Source organism: Neofelis nebulosa, chromosome 14, assembly GCF_028018385.1.
Source record: "Neofelis nebulosa isolate mNeoNeb1 chromosome 14, mNeoNeb1.pri, whole genome shotgun sequence".
Taxonomy (NCBI): Eukaryota; Metazoa; Chordata; class Mammalia; order Carnivora; family Felidae; genus Neofelis; species Neofelis nebulosa.
In genome coordinates this window covers 52,501,448-52,520,637 of record NC_080795.1, presented here as the reverse complement: position 1 = coordinate 52,520,637, position 19,190 = coordinate 52,501,448, and the positions used below count along the sequence as shown (strand labels likewise).

Here is a 19,190-nt window from a genome sequence, read left to right as displayed (position 1 = left end):
TATTTAGAATATAGTTAACACTGAACATGATAAGAGGTTTTGTCTGAAGTAACCGCTGCATCTCTATCTTCTTTTCTAGGGGTTTGGAAATCCCTCTGGTGAATACTGGCTGGGGAATGAGTTTATTTTTGCCATAACCAGTCAGAGGCAGTACACACTAAGAATCGAGCTAATGGACTGGGAAGGAAACCGAGCCTATTCACAATACGACCGATTCCACATAGGAAATGAAAAGCAAAACTACAGGTAAGTCCTCCTTCAACTTAGGGCCCAACTGTCCTGGGCCTCGCCACTGACTAGTTTCAGGGGAAAGATGTGAAAGACAGAGTGATGAGAGCCATCCTTCAGAATGAGAATTATGTCGTCTAGGCCTTTGGTAGGGATCCAAAAATCTCAGTAAAGGCTTCTTAAAAGCTTTAAATTTGAATTTTCACAGACTATTTTGATGTTGGCTCAGATACTAGAGGATGAAGAATTAAGTCAAGCACAATAGTATTGTTGCTGTGGTTTTTATTGCTGTTATTGTGGTGAAATAGGTGCAGTGAATTCATACCTATAAAACTGATGGCAGAGAATTGACTCAAACTCAGTGGCTTGGAATAAGTACTCCTTTCTATGATTTTCTACTTACATTTTATTCACCTTTCTTAAATTGTTATTTTTTCACATTATTTTGAAAGTGACCAAGAGGAGGTATAAGTTTATGTTTTTATATGACTTATGTAAAAGATAAGGTGAGGCATAATTTAGAATTTTTTGGAAAATAATGTAAAGGCAAGAGTAAATTCAAATAATGGCATCAATGTACGCAATACATCATTGTAGATGTACAAATTGACAAATTCTACACTTTCTTGTTAACATCCTGATTTTTTTCCTCAGCAGCTTGTACACTGTCCAAAAAAAAAAAAAAAATTAAAAGATGGCTAAGCAAGTAATGCAGGATGATAAATTCATTCCCCAAACCCTTATTGTGTTACTTCTATGTTCTAGGAACCCTACCAGGCACTGGTAATTTTTCAGTCGGTGATAAGGTCTCTAGTCTCCTAGACCTCACAGTCCAGCTTTGTAACTAGCTAGGTCACTAAATAACTGGCTGGCATTCCTTGACAACAGGGAACATATTTCCATTACTTTTATATCACTACCTATTAATGCAATACTTGGCACATATAAATCCTTAATAATTGCATTTGACAGTTTCATAATCAGCAAATTAGTGTTGCAGTGATTTTTAACTCTCCATATTGTAGCTACTCTACCTCAGTCTTGGAAATGTGATTGTGTGCATTAAAGGGTTGGCACATAGCTTCAAGCAAAATGCAGTGATAGCAACTAAAGCCTTCTGCTGTTTTTCCAACCTGTGTGGCCCTCTTATAGTTCCACGGTTTCTGCTGCTTGTGTCTTTTTGAGACATGCTATTCTTTAAGGGTTTGAATCCACAACATTTTCATGAACATATCTCATTTTATTTTAATGGATTATGTAGGGGATTGGATCCTTAGAGACATAAGGATCATTTTTTTAAACAAACAGTGATGATGTCACAACAGTGGGATAAGAAATAGATCTAAAGAGTTTTCATCATCTCATGGGAGGGTAGTGAGGGTGTACCTAATGACAACTCAAGAAACCAAAGAAGAGACATTTATAAAATGCAATGGAGTGTAAGAAGATGTGTTTCCAAGGAGGTCAATATTTGGGGAGTTTTATAACAAGAGAAACCACTGTAAAACATCAGGGGTACTCTTATGTAAATGTTTTGACCTGAAACTTGAAACTATATGGAACTTGGCTAATGTCAGACAGCTTGACAATAGGACTAGCAAATAATTAGTCTAGTCTTTTTCTAGGCTCCTGAAGAATTTGCTTTGGTTCCTTTCCAAAATGTCTCTCAGTTCTTTGTAGGTGTGTGTGTGTGTGTGTGTGTGTGTGTGTGTGTGTGTGTGTGTTTGCATGCATACACATGTGCTTGTGAGGCTGGGGTGGTGTTAAGACAAAGAGCGCATGGACAGGTTTAGTAAGATTGTCAGAAACCAAAGTAGGCTTCAGGGTGCATGGTATGAATGTCATTCTGGCATCTGTGTGAGGAAGGAGCACTTACTTCCTCTTAGAATGCCCCACTGCCCTCATTGATCATTTCCTGTCCCTACGATGTATGATTCTGATCTTCACCCATATGATGCAGATTTATGATTGAAAAGCAAGTCTTCCCAGATAGAGTAAGGCATGCACTCTGGGATCCCCATTTTTCTTTCTTGAGAGAATTGTGAACCTTGATAGGCACGCTGCTGTAGTAAAGTTGGTGGCTCTGGCCCTCTCTCTCAGCAGGACCCAGCAGAAAAGAAGTCTGTAACCATCACCTTCTCATGCAGTTGAGTATAAGATTCATATTGGCATCAAATGGGAAATTAGAATTCATTAAAACATAATGCCTTTTCTGGTGAAAGCTTGCTTAAAATAAGTACACTATGAAATGGTCCTATTTACTCTTTCGAAGAAAATCAGACAGAAGCCTGGAAAGGGAGTACACCCTTGTGACTCCCTTCCCCACCTGTGTCATCACTCACTCAAGTCCAATAACACCAGGTGTGCCTGAAGTTAGAGCCCAGAAGTCCGACTTTGCCTCTGCTTCATTTCTCTTTCTTCTGAATTAAGAAGGAATTTTTTAATTTCAGTGATAATTCATTAAAAGGATTAACACTAGCATTTGTGTAGTGTTTTATAATTTATGAAATGGTTTTTAACACTTTAAGCATTCAGTCTTCACACTGAAGTTTTGAGGTAGGTATTACTAGCCACATTTTAAATATGAAGGAAATGAGGCTTTGGTCAACTGACCTGCTCAAACTCAAGTAAATATCAACTAAAAACAGAACTATGGAATTCATATTAGGATTTTGGTTTCTTGTTTTTAAATTTTTCAATATTTTTTCCTCCTCCAAATTAAATTCAGATGATTTTTTGAGGTTTTTTTTTTTAAGTATTCTATCTTAACAAATTTTATTTTGGAAACTTATAATAGCTGTGGTCATAATGTATAAATCTAAGTTTAAAATTTTTTTCTCATGCTCTGGACACAAACTGATAAAAGTAAGTGTTGTTGAATGGATACATAAGCTTACAAATGTACATAGAATACACACGCTTTCCTTTTATTCTCTAAGGAAACTCCAAATGATTTTCTCAGATAGAAAATAAAATCTATGGAACCCAGGAGAATATATATAAGGAAAAAATAAAGTGAGAGTGTCATGATAAACATATCATGTAAAATAACACACAATTAATGTGAAATTATTAAATACTTCCTCTAGAGAGGTAGTATTATTCAGGTCCTCATCATCTAACACCCAAACTATTGTACAGCTTTCCTGCCTCCAATCTTGATGCTCTCAAATATATCATCCACACTATTGTTGGGATGGTTTTTCTAAAAGATAATCTGACTTTGGTTTCTGCCCTCCTTCATATATTTCATCAATGTTCAAATATCTACAGATTAAAGTCTGTCAGTAATACACTTTCCCAACAACTATCAGCTTTCACTAATACACTCTCCCAAAAACCTCACCTGACCAGATACTCTTCATTATGATTATGTTCCAGAAACTACTTGCAATTTCCCTAAACCTTCTGTGTCTCTGGTTATGTTATATTGGCACCCACACATATAAACTTGACTTAGATACATCTTATAAACCCGTAAGATTCTCCTTTATATCAGGAAGTTTTCCCCAATACATGTTATGGTATGTGTTGTGATGAACTCACTCCTAGCCTCCCTTCAGAACTATAGTGCTCCTTCTCTCACCTTCCAGGAATGTTGCTGGTTTACAGCCTGTAGCCAGGGTCCCCTGCCTGAGCATTGCCTGTGGCTGAAGAAAGTCACATCACCCGAGGTCACTGTCCTGCAGACAGATTGCATCCAATGACTAGTCAATACAGGAGTATATAAAGGACCCCTTGCCCCAGTTTGGGACAATTCTGAAGGGCCATCCCAGGTTCAGAATTCCACTTGGGATTAGCCAAGCCCTCTACTGTAACTGTGTGTGAATTCATCCTCTCTCTGTTCAGTATTGCTTTCTTCATTCTTCCATGGGGATTGATCCTGAGAGCCCTCCTTTATAAATCTCCCTACACTGATCTCCTCGAGAAATGCATCATCTTCACATAGGCCAGTTTGGATGTTTTGTGCTCCCATAGATCCCTAATGGGTCTGTGACAAACTATCCAGTATCCACATTCTATTATAAGTCACTAACAAGTATTTATTAAATAACTGTGCTTGTTTCCCTTTTCTACTACTTCTAAGCTTCTTGAGAATAGGAACCATTTTCATCAAAATTCAAGATAATATATTTAAGTTAGCAAAAATGTTAAGTGATAGTTAATAACTAATATTTGGTGAGCAGATACTATGCATCAGACACCTTGTTTTCACTTGAAAATATAGGCATGGTACACGGTCACAGGTACTGAGATGAGTAGAAGTTATTTGAGGTTCAATATCATAAGTGTGCACCATATGGCCATCCCTCAATAAAGGGAAATACAGAAGTCAATTTCTAGAACTACATACACTCAAAGCACATATTCTAATAGATAAAATTTGTTTCTTCTGATCCTATTTCTGTCTTTAATAATTTGAATGTTTATGGGCGTTATCTTATCTCTTATTCTCAATTTGCTGTCCTATAAATTAAGTTTTTGTAAAGTTGCAGCTCAAAAATTGTTTTCTAGAATGGAATTACTTTTCTGTATATATTTCTTATTTATTTTATGCCCCTTTATTTCTTTGATAAATTTGGTCTCTCTAATAAATACTTCAGTAAGAGGAAATATCAAATTGCTGGAAACATCAGTTTAGGGCTTACAGTGACCTTTTAGTTCTCATGAAAACTTTGATGGCCCTAATACTCGGAGTTTAAAAAGCAAATACACAACTACCCCCACCACAACAAATGCTTTAAAAATAACAGATTAATTGGGGCACCTGGGTGGCTCAGTTGGTTAAGCATCCGACTTCAGCTCAGGTTATGATCTCACAGTTTGTGAGTTCGAGCCCCACGTCGAGCTCTGTGCTGACAGCTCAGAGCCTGAAACCTGCTTCAGATTCTGTGTCTCCCTCTCTCTCTGCCCCTCCCCTGCTCACGCTCTGCCTCTCTCTGTCTCTCAATAATAAATAAACATTAAAAAATTCTTAAATAACAGATTAATTGTGGGTGTGGCGAGATACTGTGATCTATTGGAAAGTGTTTTGGAATAGGAATCAGAAGATGTGGAAGCTATTAAATAGTGAAGTCTGGCTTCCATGTCCATAAAACCAAGTTGGTTGTATCCGTGTTCAGAAAAACAGAGCTATTATAAGCACTGTGGAAATAAGAGATTTGTTATACAGATTACACCTTGCACAACTGTGAGATGAACTGGGATAGTGAAGGTCTGAAAGGTGAAGGTCCCAGCATAGCAGTGGACCAGCTGGAGCTTGAAGGGAAATCCAAGAAAACAAGCATGTCCAGCCGCCAGAGGAGGACCACAAAGGGGGAGATCTAAGGAACTATGTCACTTCAGGGTAGCTGTGCTACCAATCAAACATCCGTTGACAGGTCTGGGACTGTTGACCGCATGGGAAGGCAGGCTGGATGCAGAGTGGAAAAGGACAAGCTGGGAACTGACAGGCATCTCTTCCATATTGACTGATGGTCAGATTCAGGCCTCTGCTTCCTCCCACCTTCCAAATCTCACACCAAGTCCTCTTTTGGCGAACAAGGAGGGATATCCTGGGAAACATAGTTCCCAGATTAACCAAGTTGACAGTAGTTTAATCTAGCTATATAACGTAGGCAATTTACATGTTACTTTAATACCTCAGTTCTGTCATCTTTAAGTGGGAATAATGCCCTCTCTCCTATCATCCTCACCATTTGTTATGGAGATCCAATCAAAAAGAGTATGCAAACATACTTTGTATTGGACAAATTTAAATGCCATGCAACTATAAAAAAATTTACATATTTTTATTTCAATTTGCATCACACCCAAGAAATTTATTACTGGTTTTGATAAAAAAATTAATCATATTCTGTATTGAAATCCATATTCCACTGTCCCAGAAATGTTTTACTGATTGGGATTTTTGTCTATTTGTTAATTTGGCTTCAAGACCCAGCCCAGGTTCACTCATTTCATCTGTGATCTCTTCAGTCAACTTTTACTTAGAATAGTCTACCACATACCTACCATAAATATTTTTAAAGAATCCCAGTCAATGTTCCTCAGAAATGTCTCTTTCTGGATTCACCTTATTATTTCTTCCTGATGAGATTCAAATTAAATCTTTTTGGCGAGAATGCTGTATAAACAATATTATGTACTTCCCATTTTATCACATCCAAAGGTACAAAGAGTTAATTTGTCCCATTATTGGTTTGGCTAAGTTTAATTCACTTAAGGTTTTGTTTTCATTTTTGCAATGGAATATGTAATCTCTTAAAGAAAATTCTTACAAAATATAATGTATAAAACCCATAAAGCTTATCCATTTTGGTTAAAGTGTGGGGACCTACTACAATATCCTTTTGGCCCTTTCATTGCTAGTACCTCAGATGTTTGTAAAGCATAGTTTAAAAAGTGTTGTATTATATTATTATAGCTAAAAAAGTAAAGATTTACCAATTGGAGAAAATTTAGTTGTGCTACTTTAATGTATACGAAGAAAAAGAAAATTACATGAAAAAATTTCAGCATTGTTAGAAAGGCACAGTTTATTGAACATGTTTTATTACACAAGTGATTTTGCATGTTAATTTTTTTTCTACTCTTGGTTACACTTTGTTCCCTAAAGTTAATTCTTTTATCTTACCATGGTATTAACTGGATTATTAAATCCTTTATCACAGATAGTATAATGACAAGCTTAAAGGTAACCCCTCTTTGAACCAACAGAAAATCTCTATTAGTAAAGTATGAATGATAATGTTTAACCATTTACAATGTTCATCTTATAGTTACAATCTTACTATAATATTGATGCTCAGTTTAAGAATATTCTCCATATTTTATTATCTCCATGTAATTTGTTGGGGATGAATGATACCTTCAGGGTGAAACTATTTCTGTGTTACAGCCTTGTTCTGAAGAGATTCCACGTGAAGAGATGAATGGAATGTTTGGGGAAAAAATTGTCAAAAAAACCCTTAAAAATAATTTAGCCATTAAATATCTTTCTGCACAAAATTTACTTTTGGCCAACATCTTCATTGGGGAAGAGTTTGATGTAATGGGTAAAGCCTTGTATTGGGAATTAAGAGCCATGAATTCTAGCCTTGGATCTGTAGTTATTTTCTGAATGACCTTGGACAAGTTACTTCACGTTTCCAAGTCTCAGGTCCTCAGAAGTAAAATAAGAAGGTAAGAATGAAATCTTTCCAATTCCAAAATCTTATTTTTTTTTATCATTAAAATACTCCCATGTCATGTATGTATTTCAAGGACAAATTAGTGTAGAGTGAAAAGAATTCTCTAGAGTCTCCCACATAAATTTAAGCCCTGCATTTTTGTAGGTATTGCAAAACTTGTTTTACTCTCTGTAGTGAAATGTTTTTCATTTCTCTGATCCTCTGGGCTATACAGTCCTGGCTAGAACCAGTAGCAGATGTGTTGAAATACCAAGAAGAAAGTTATTTTTTACAGCACTTCTGGACTGATCAAGGTAGAAAAAAAAATAGGGAATCCTCTGGCTGTTTCTACCCTCTTGAATTTTTAGCCTAGATTGCAAACTCAAGGCTTTAAGTCATTTTATTTGTATTTCCAAATAATGTCTCCAATGTGGGAGTTATCTTACTATATTTAGACTACAATTTTTGTTATAGTTCCTTCCTGAAACAGAGAAAAAAAATGTTTTATTCAACAAAATTTGTATTTTATACTCTGACCGAGACAAAATATTCAAAAGGAGAAAAGAATGATCTTACAAAGTCACTTTGTACCTCTCCACGTCTTCTAATGGTCAGGAAAATCCCTTGATTTTATTAAAGTAGATTAATGCCAGTTTCTAGAGTCCTGGATTTTTCTAAGCTGACAAAACAAATGTCCCAGTCCTGTTAGGTTTAAGATTCTCAGAGGATTCCTGCTCTAGAAAAACTAATGCTGGGATTCAGACAATTGCTATTCTAGAAACTTCTAGGTTGGTGAGAGTTGTTAGAAGCAGCTAGCTCTGCCTCAAGGAAATAGTCTAGAGAGATGTCCTGTGATCCCACTACTGGGAGTCCTCCTAGTGCTGTCCACTACTGAAAAAATAAAAGCTCTGTTTTCAAGGAATAAAATATTTGTTATGTTCTAGTATGTGCTATCCTAGGATAAAATATCCACAGGGATTTCAGCAGTCAGATATGTATGTGTGTTTACACATGTGCCTACACATGTGTGATGAGGATAGGGGAAGGAGCAGATAATAGACAAACAGGCAGTTACAATACCATGAACACAGTGAGTTCACCGATAAAGACAAGTATGGCATGAATAGGGGGATCTAACCAATTTGGGAAGCTGAGGAGACTTCCACAGGGTAGCCTAAGTTGACATACAAATGGCAAATTGGAATTAGCTAGAAAAATAGTCAAAATTGGAGATAGAAGAGGGAATAGCATATGTTAAGCCTCATAAATAAGACCTGGTATGTCTTGCTAGGCCTATGGTTAGATTGATGTAAATGGTTAGCTTTTGCCTAAGCATGGAGTATAAGGGGACAGGAACAAAGCATAATGCTAAGAGCAAAGAGGAAAGCCACACAACTCGTAATATGGAAGAGATTTAGGACTGGCAGCTAGTGATAGCTTCTGAGGGCAGCTCATTTGAAATGGTCTTTCATATTTCAGTCAATTTTTTTTCACTCAGTGTTTTGATCAATTTCATTCAATAAATATGAACAACAACAATATGCAAGGCATTATGAGTGAAACAAAACCCACAGAACTCAACCCCTATTCTTTAAGAGCTTCAAAACTCTGTGGCTGACTTGTTTTTCATTATCCTTCAAGCCTCAGCTTGATCTGAAGAGTTATGCTTCCTGCATTGGATAAGAACCCCTTTCTTTCTGCTGTCACTGTGCTCTGTGCATATCTTTATCAGACTCCTTATTACACTGGATTGTAATTGACTATTATTTGGCTCTTCCCTAGATTGCCCCCTCTAGGAGTGCAGGGATCTCTCCACAAGGTTTGACATGTGACTGGAAAGGAAGCGCTGTCTAATAAATATATGAAAGACATATCAACAAGGATTTTTGGTTGTTGTTCATTCAACAGACAGCTGGCTACTATTTGGCATTTATTGATCTAGATGCTGGAAATCAGAGATCAACAAGTCAAAATTCCTGCCCTCAGACGTTTATGGTTTAGAGTGACGGCATATGCCAATTTCCGTGTAAGACTTTCATAAAGTGCTATGTCCTTTAGGTTTTGGTTTGTTGCTTGGATGAGATTCATTTCCCTCATCTATTCAACTCTAGGCTCTTCTGTTTTGTTTTGTTTTGTTTTGTTTTCTTTACCTGTAAATGATATGCAAGAATTTCTGTATTGCATGATGCCAAGCAAATGAAATACGATATTAACAAAATAGAAAGACAATGTACCTTGTTTTGTAGGCCAACTGATCTTGAAAAAGGATACTGTGTTGTTGACACTGATAGGTAGTTTTTTTGGCTACAAGAACTAGGTTCTCTGCCTACAATTTTGATAACTGCCACTAGGTGACAGTAAACATTGATTTTATAGAATTCATCATGGATGAATAACTGAGAGCTTAATGAAAATTACAAGATTTAGTTAATTATACTTTTTGAGTAGAAACTTCAAAATTGTGACAATGAAAGTATAAAATATTTATTACTCTGTAACTTATAATTTTTTTCTCTCTAGATGATTTATTTCTTTTCTAAGAGTCTTTACCCATTTCAATCATAAACATCGTAAAAGCATTATAAATAATTATGCCAAGTATCAATAAATATCAACATTAAATGCATCAACTACAAATCTTGTTTAATAGTAGCATCATAACATTCAGCTTTAATATTAAATAAAGTATCCAGCTAAATATTTAAAATACCTGCAAAGTGCTTAGATATGTCTCTTGGTGCTAACAAACAAAGGCCAGGGTTTATGCTGATATGCTTATTCTCTATTGAAAGAATCAAAAGTACTATTTTATTACCTGGCTCAGTTAGAAATTCAACTAAATAGCTGCATAAAGATTTTAGTTTTATTCATATTTAGGCTTCAACTTCCTTTCCCTCACATACCTTCCTAATCAATTGTAGAGAGAACTTTCTAAGTCTGATCATTATATACAAGTTTGAAGGTCACATCATTGTTACAAAAGAACAATTTCAATGAACTCTGCTTTAAAAATAATAGGTGTGATTAAAGATCAAATGAATAGTTGGTACCTATTTATAATCTGATTCTTAAAGTACACCTTGTGTTCCTAGCAGAAGAATTACATCTGAATGGTGTATGTTTCTTTGACATCTTCTAATCCAGAAGATACTCTAATTATGAGAAACATCAAGTCAATATTTCCTTTAAAAACAATAATTTCAAAGATGCAGTTGTCTAATATACATTATTATTCTGTTCATTTCTTAACTGAGTATAATTTTGCTTTAATCTGTATAACTTCACTAAAACTACTCTCTTAAAAGTTACTATAATTATTTTGAAATCAGAGTCTGCGTTCATTTATTTGTCGAGCCAGCTAGTCATCAAAAATGTATCATGTTGCTAATATTTCCCTGATACTATTTAGTTGTTTCCAAACTTGAGTGTGCATATAGTCAACTAGGGTGTTTGTTTAAAGTGTAGATTTCTGGGTTCCATATCCAGAGATTCTGATCTTGATATAAGGCCTAGATCTGTCAGTGTTACCAAATCCACCCAGGTGATGTTGATGCAGAACTAAAACTTTAATGACTCTAAGAGGAGACACCATCCTTGCTGGTCTTGTGGTGCTGATAGTTTAGAAGATAGAAGAAAACATGATATAGCTGGCTTCAAACAAAAGTTGCAGCTGCAGTATGTTGTAACATGTCTTTATTTTTTTAATCAAAGAATCATGGACCTTTTTTAAAAAATGATGGCACTATGGATCTTCTCCCCAGAATAACTGAAAAAACTGAATTTTGTTTATATTTCTGTGTGATTCAACTCCACACTCAAAGTCCATGGGTAAGAACACTTGGAATTAGACTCTAGTTGGGCAATAAAGAAAAGTGGTCTATTCAGCTGGGTTGAAGATGGATGAGATACATTGGAGGAGATTAAAGGGTACCAGGAAAGGCTTCACAGAGGAAATCCTTGGGGATTTGTGAAATGTGAGTAGGTGTTCAAGGAGAAAGTATGGAGGATGATGGCAGAAGGAGAAAGGTCATAAGATTCCAGCCAAAGAGGCAACGTGGACAAAGACCCAGAGATGGGAGAGAGCCTGCACCAGTTAGAAAATAGCAAGTATCTCATATGTGGGAGTTCACTGTGCTACAGAAAACAGAAGGCCATGTTCCATGATAAGGAGTTTGGATACTATCTTATACTAATTTTGAAGAGAAATAAGCACACTGATGATTTTGGTCAACAGAAGAATCTGCTTATGCACACTGGAGCCTTATTTGTAGAACTTATAGCAACACATTATCCAAGTACAACAAGAGAAAGTATTTCCTCTTTGCAAAGAAACCTCAGACAATGCCTCTCAATGGTTTTCAGCATTCTACTCACCCTTTCCCCTCTGTCTTCCCCTAGGGGATGCTGGAAAGAAAGTTTGTTGCTGCTCTTTAAACAGACATTAAAATGAGAACAAACCTACCTCCCTTGAACTTGCTTATGCTAAAAAAATCACCAATTTCAATCACAAATTTTACAAGGTCTTGACTTAATTTGGGGGGAAAAAAGCAAACCCATAAACTCTTTTAGATGGCCATGGTCTTTTGGGCACAAGAAGGGTGTCCAGTCAGTGATCCACTCCTGGGGAGCTGACTCTGTCAGCCACACATGACCCCAGGGGAATTGAAGTATGTTTAAGGGACTGTTTGTATTTTTTAGAGAGGTCTTAGTGCCATATAATTCATTTGGCACTCATTTTTTTCTACATATTCTTAGAAAAGGGGAGGAATACTGGAAGAACTTCGCTGTATTTAGAACTAAAACTAGAGAATGAGTACAGTGTGTATTTATGAACTTTGGAAAGTATAGTTTCATGGTCACAGACTTCATGAAAATTATCTTTACATGTACAGAATAGAGTGTACTCTCTCAGCACTATGAAGAGGCACAGAAATAACAGTGTGCGAGTTCTCTGTTTTCCTTACAGGAAGAATTTCTTCTGAGTTTTGAACACAGGCAACCTTCATGCCATTGAGAAACTTTGAAAACTGTATTTTACTGGACTTTGGAACCGGGATAGCTGGTAACAGTGTTTCCAGTGTGAAGACCTTGAGGAGATTTGGGTGGCTGATAAACTCATTTTTACAGAGTTCTACATTATATTAATATTTGCAAATCAAGGGAGAGACATTAAAATGTATGCTGTGAAAACAAATAGGTGGAAACTTACCATGCAATTTATGCATGTATAATGAAAACCAATCAGAAACAGAGAACAAATAAAACTGGAAATTTATCTTTCTCAATCAGAGCACAGATTCCCATGACCAACATTATCTCAAACATTTTTCACTTACACATCTTCCACTAAACATGATCAAAAATAAATAACAGCTACCTCAGGGCATCTGAGGCTTAAGAAGCAAATAAGATAACACACTCCTTCTTAGCATAATGGTTAGTTTGATATACAGCAATGCTGCCGATTACTCAATAATCCAATTCCATCTAAGAACAAATGACACCAATTCAGGAAGATCGAATATGATGAAGAAAGCTGTTGGGGAGGAAGGTTGACAATTACAGGATGAGTTGCTATGGGTGATCATTTTCAGGGATTTTTTCCCCAGTATCAATTATGAGTAAAGAAAGGGGAAAAAAAATCACATGCTGGATTCAGCCAATAAAGCACCCTATTATGTCAGAAGAAACATAAGATTCTCAAAAAGTTGAAATTTTAATTTATAAAGAATAAACATTTGAACTAAAGGATCATTTTTCAGGCATCTGGGTTAAAAATAATATAGACCTGGGGTGCCAGGGTGGCTCAGTAGGTTAAGTGTCTGACTTCAGCTCAGGTCATGATCTCATGGTTTGTGAGTTCAAGCCCCACATCGGGCTCTGTGCTGACAGCTCGGAGCCTGGAGCCTGCTTCAGATTCTGTGTCTCCCTCTCTCTCTGCTCCTTCCCCACTCATGCTCTGTCTCTCTCTCTCTCTCTCTCTCAAAAATAAATAAACATTAAAAAAATAATATGGACCTTAAACTAGGTAGTTAGTCAGCAAGTTTCTTGTCCTTTGTACTTAGTATTCTGCTTGCTCTATATAGAACGAGAATAATTTTCAAAGGAAATGGCACCTTATGAATTTGAGAAAATTTCATTTTTAATTTTTCCAGCTTACTACCTACATGCACGTCTTTAATTAGCTACATCTCTATCTCGTTATTTTCATCACTCTCCATATGTTTATGTATATCTATCAATATCATATGTATTTTAATTTAATTTAGATTTATTCATATAACTTATGTTTCCTGAGCTACTGTGTATTTTATGGTTATCGGTTAGGGAAATTTGATTCCCTAAGTTGTAACAATCCTTTAAGGATTTTATATGTATCACCTCATTTAATCTTCAGGACAGTATTAAAAGAACATAATAATTTTTAGAGCCATTTTACAGACGAGGCAACGGAGGATCACAAAGATTAGCTAGGTTGCAAACCCAGAAAGTTAAGTTCCAAACGCTATTCTGTTATTCTAATTCTGGAGGCACACATGTACATGACATAATCTTACTCTTCAGAAGCGAATATTTTATTTATCCATTTGTGTGTGTGTGTGGGGGGGGAGTATGAGGAGAGAAAGGAAAGAAAGAAGAATTTTTACTAATGACTTTATTGTTATCCATTTTCTTCATCCATACATATTTTGTACCACACCACCTATAGCTGTTTGATCTTTATGTCTTTTTAAGCATCTTTAAATCTCTGTCATATTCTTCATTTTTGACGAGTCAAACTTCACATTATTAGGTCTTTAATCACCCTACTTGCACCCTCTTTTCTTTTGAAACTTCCTTTGAACTTTTCCTTCTACATATAGATTTATATCTATGAATGTAGATCATCGCCATGTAGCTGTCTATTGTAGGATGTATTCGCTTATATTTTCATACATGGACTGACTTTTTTTAGATATTTTCCTATCATTGTCTCACATACTCCTTGACAGGCTCTTGCAAACAAATAAATAATTATGTTCACTTACGGAGTAAGACAATATAGCTCCAACATTTGAAAAACAGTGTTGTACATAATGACACTGACTTAATAGAGCCTCCTCCAACAGAGATCGCAGCCCTGGATCCAACATTGGAAAACAAACCTTCTGTCCTCTAACAAACAAGGTAAAGATTTTTTTTTAATTTTTAAGTTTATTTATCTATTTGTAGAGAGATAGAGATGAGAGAGAGAGAGAGAGAGAGAGAGAGAGAACACAAGTAGTGAGGCAGGGACAGAGAGAGAGGGAGAGAGAGAGAATCCCAAGCAGGCAGGCTGTGTGCTGTCAGTGCAGAGCCCAATGCAGGACTCAAACCCATGAACCATGAAATCACAACCTGAGGCAAAATCAAGAGTCGAATGCTAACTAAGCCACCCAGGAACCCTAAGGTAAAGCTTTTGAAACAGATTTCTAAATGAATATCTAGGTTCCAGAGGGAATTATGCGATAGAGACACGTGTACAGATATAGGTCCCTTTGTAAACTCAATGGTCTCATTTCTCATATGGACTCCCCAGTATTTATTTTAATGGGTTATTTCATGAGCTATTTCTTCAAATATCAACATATACAAATGAATCACATCCTCATTATAGCAGTATTCCAATATAATTTCATCAGATTATTAAAGTCATTAATATTGGGCAAATTTCACATCAGAAAATAAATGCCCAGGGAGCTTGAATTGTAAGACATAATTAAATTATAGAGTTAAAATGTTATTACATGTAAGCCATATCTTGAATGGGTAAAACTTAAATTCTAAACAATTTTAACTTAGTTCATAATTGACTCAAATATTTATTGTATGCCTGTTGTGTTTATAGTATATGGAGTTTATAAAGATGGCTGGCTTATAATATGGTAAGGAAGCGAAAGCACACATATAGATAATAATACTACAGTACGCAAAATGAGATGTGCCACAAGAGAAGCAATTTATCTATGGAATGACAAGTTAGAGGAGAAGGAAGAGAGGAGGCATCTTCTGCAATATTTGTGCTTGTCTTGAAGATTGGCTCATTTTGGAATTGTGAAGATAGGGAGAAAGTTACCAAATCAGTAAAGCTCTCATCATTTAAAAGAACAAGATACACTAGACAATCCCGAACTAGAGAGAATAAAATGTTTATCTCAAAAATACTATTTTGAAAAAAAGATAGAATATATATATATATATATATATATATATATATATATATATATATAATATAGGACTCAAGTCTCCCCTTGTGGTAAGATAAATTTATATTCTTTCCTGTATCTCAGGGTTTCCAGACTTAGTAATTTCCACTAGAACTTATATACTTAACAAAAGGGTGTTTAAAACATAAAGAATTTCAGCTTCAAATGCTAATATAATAAAAGGAATACAATCTATCTTAAATGTTTAGTATCCAAAAACTTCATTGTCTGTCTTTTCACTTGATATTCCCAGCACATTCAAATGACTGATGAAAACCCTTTTCTTTCTTATCTTTTTTTATGTTAAATACCTCAAAACTTAATTGTGGTATGGATTTCACAACCATTTATTTATTTATTTATTTATTTATTTATTTATTTATTTATAAACGTTTATTTTGAGAGAGAGAGAGAGCTTGAGCAGGGAAGGGGCAGAGAAAGAGCAGTCTTCTGCTCTTGAGATATTATCCCAAGAGATATATCTCTTGAGAGATTATCCCAAGCAGACTTCTTGCTGCCAGCGCAGAGCCCAATGTGGGGCTTGAACCTAAAAACTGTGAGTTCATGACCTGAGCTGAAACCAAGAGTCAGACACTTACTGGACTGAGCCACCCAGGTGCCCATCACAACCCCTTTACTGAAAATATCCTCTTCATCCCTCTCCAAAAGTCCATGTCCTCCATATCCTCCAAAGCTTATCTCTTCCACTAATTTTTTGAACAGTTCAGCGTCTTCTGAGTTTTTCTCTCACCCTTTTTTCCAACAATACTAATTATTTGTATACTTCCCAACGATGTCTTCATAACACCAAACAAATGCTTAATCTTGCTAGAAGCCTAAAACAAAAGCTCTTTTCTCTATATATGTTTTGACAAGAGATACATTGTCTTTATTTTCAGCAGAAGATGCCACCTGTATGATTTACACTCCATCTAAAAGACATGCTCTGCTAGTCTCTTTGCTAATGGCGCCCAGCTCTTTCGGTAAGGACAGGAGGGAAGTTAGAGCCGAGACAGCCCTGGAGCAGGAGGAACTGGGAGAGAGCAATGTTGGAAAACTCAGATTGAGTCATTGTTACCAGGCTTTGAAAGAAAACCATGGAGGTCATTTTGCATTTTCTTCAAGTGATTGTGAGGAAGACAAACTAGTTCCATATGGTGGCAGGGCAAGAGCTCAGAGCAGAAGAGAAATCTGCTGCGTGAGATCTGCTCAGCTTGTCAGTTCGAAAGACCTTAGAGTTCAGATATCTGAGAGTCTTTCTACTGTTTTAAAGAGCCAAGGCCAAACTTCAATTTGTCATACATACAACTCCCACTGCCTTGGGTAATGAAAGAGCCTCTTGACTTCCTGAGTACCGTAAAGATGTAAAAATGGAAGAAGCCTAGGAGTCTCTTAAGTAGATAAAATTAGTGAGAAACCAACTTCATGACATTGGGCTGCCTATTTTAAAGAAAAGAAAGTTATAGAATCATTTGTATGATCCATAACTATTTTGAAGTCTTTTATTCAATAATAGAACTTGCTATTGTCCTACATTTATTAAGAAATACAATTTAGCCTTTCTGGTTATTTAAATTTCTATAAGTGAAAGAAAAGGGATAACTATGTGTTCATTGAGGATGACTAGAAACCATCTCAGATGACTAGGGAGTAGTGACTAATTTCAACATGCACCTGTCTGTTTCATTTTTCCTTCAGATGCTTATTGAGGGCCGCCTGGGTGGCTCAGCTGGTTAAGCATCCGACTCTTGGTTTTGGCTCAGGTTGTCATCTCAAGGTGGTGAGATCAATCCCTGTGTCTGCTTGGGATTCTCTCTGATTCTCTCTCTCCTCTCGCTCTGCCCCTCCACAGTCATGCACATTCAATCTATCTCTCCCTGTCTCCCTCTCAAAATAAATAAACATTAAAAAAGACGCTAATTGAAAACAATCATAATGCTGACATTCTGTACAGCCACTGACCAAACCATGCTAAGAAATGTGGGGGTTTTATCCTCATTAATTAGGAAAAATGGGTTTAAAAGGATGAATACCATCATTTTACTCAGTGGCTACCGTTTTAATCATATCTAATCATGTTCTTTGGAGTTTTTGTGTTATTTTAGGTGTTTTGTTTATTTTCATTTTGGGTTTTGGGGGGTTTTTTAGTGTTGTTTTTTTTTCATCTTCCATATTTCTGTCCCTAAGCCAAATACTTTACTCTGGAATAATGTTTGGTTTTTATCTCCTAACACATCATCCTTCATGAAAACCACATCTACACTGGCTGAACATAAGAAATAAATGTCCAGGATTCCCATGGTGTTATTTTGGGGGAGTATTCTTTATAATGACTCACACTTCAATTTTCCTTTCACTACATTCATATGCAAGGCCAACTTTGGCCCTTCTGTATATTGACTTCTCTTTTGTTAAGTGAAGTATCATTAACATAGAAGAGAAAGCCATGGTTAGTTAACTATACATAAAGACTTCAGAAGTTAGACAGAACCGCTGTGTAAAAGAACCACCTAAATATTCTGTTTGAACCTCAATTTAAATAAGTTTCCTTATCTAATTAGAAAAAAATACTTGGTGTTGGTGAATGGCCAGCTCTTAGTTTGCCTGTATCAAATAACTAGCTAGGAGTGTTGGCTTTGGGTCAATAATTGCTGTTCTGTACTAGCTAAATAGCTGCTAAGAAAGATTGAGCCCCTTAACTGTTCAGATGACCTACCCTTGACTACACAGTTGCTCCCAGAATCCTTGTGGGATTCCACAGAAGCATAGTTGTCCTCATTTGTAAATTTCTTAAAATAGTGGTGAGAAACATATTTTTATGAAACACCATCCCTGTTTCTCAGTGCAAGAAAATGACTCTCCATGGTGCCTCTTCCCTAGAACATTCCCCTGTGACATGCTAAGGATATAGACTCAGACATAGTGAATACTACTATATATAAATTGCAGGTTTAACTCAGTCTTGTACAGTGAAAATCCTCTAAACGTTGATCTTTTCACTTTTATTTATTTTTCATTGAGATATAATTGACATATAACATCATATTAGGTTCAGGTGTATAACACAGTGATTTAATATATGCATATACTGCACAATGGACCTTCTAGGAATGTGGGCAACACATGGAAATGTGCACAGAAATGAGAATATGTTGATTTGAGGGGTAAAGTAATTGATAAGGCTGGTCAGGAAATGGTCAGGAAATAAGTGATGATATGTATGGAGTTAGGTGGCATGGGAAAAAATAGAGGATGGCAAGATCTTCCAAGTCTTTGTAAACCACAATAAGGCATTTGGACATTATCTTTCATGTGTTGGGAGAACAACTGAGGGATTTTAACCAGAGTAGAAGAATAATGAGATGCAGGTTTTTGAATGAGCCTTACAGAGCATGGATTTTAGGGCAAAGGGGAAGGAGCAAGGTTCAAGGCAGTGAGACCAGTTGTAAAACTTTTCTAATACAGAAGAACTGCCAGGACTAGAAGACTGACCTTTTGATGTTGATTAAAGGATCTGCAAAATGTTTCTTTTTACTTACAGACTCTAACATATAGCAGTAATATA

General features: G+C 36.1%; 1 protein-coding gene across 5 annotated transcripts in view; it reads left to right on the top strand.

Annotated features, from left to right (window-relative positions):
• Positions 1 to 19,190, top strand: part of ANGPT1 (angiopoietin 1) — a 243,604-nt gene that overhangs the window by 206,049 nt on the left and 18,365 nt on the right. For all 5 annotated transcript variants that reach the window (XM_058698836.1, XM_058698837.1, XM_058698834.1 and 2 more), the window contains one exon: positions 80 to 246. In XM_058698836.1, the coding sequence (XP_058554819.1) occupies positions 80 to 246 (167 nt within the window). The remainder of the gene's footprint in view (positions 1 to 79; positions 247 to 19,190) is intronic.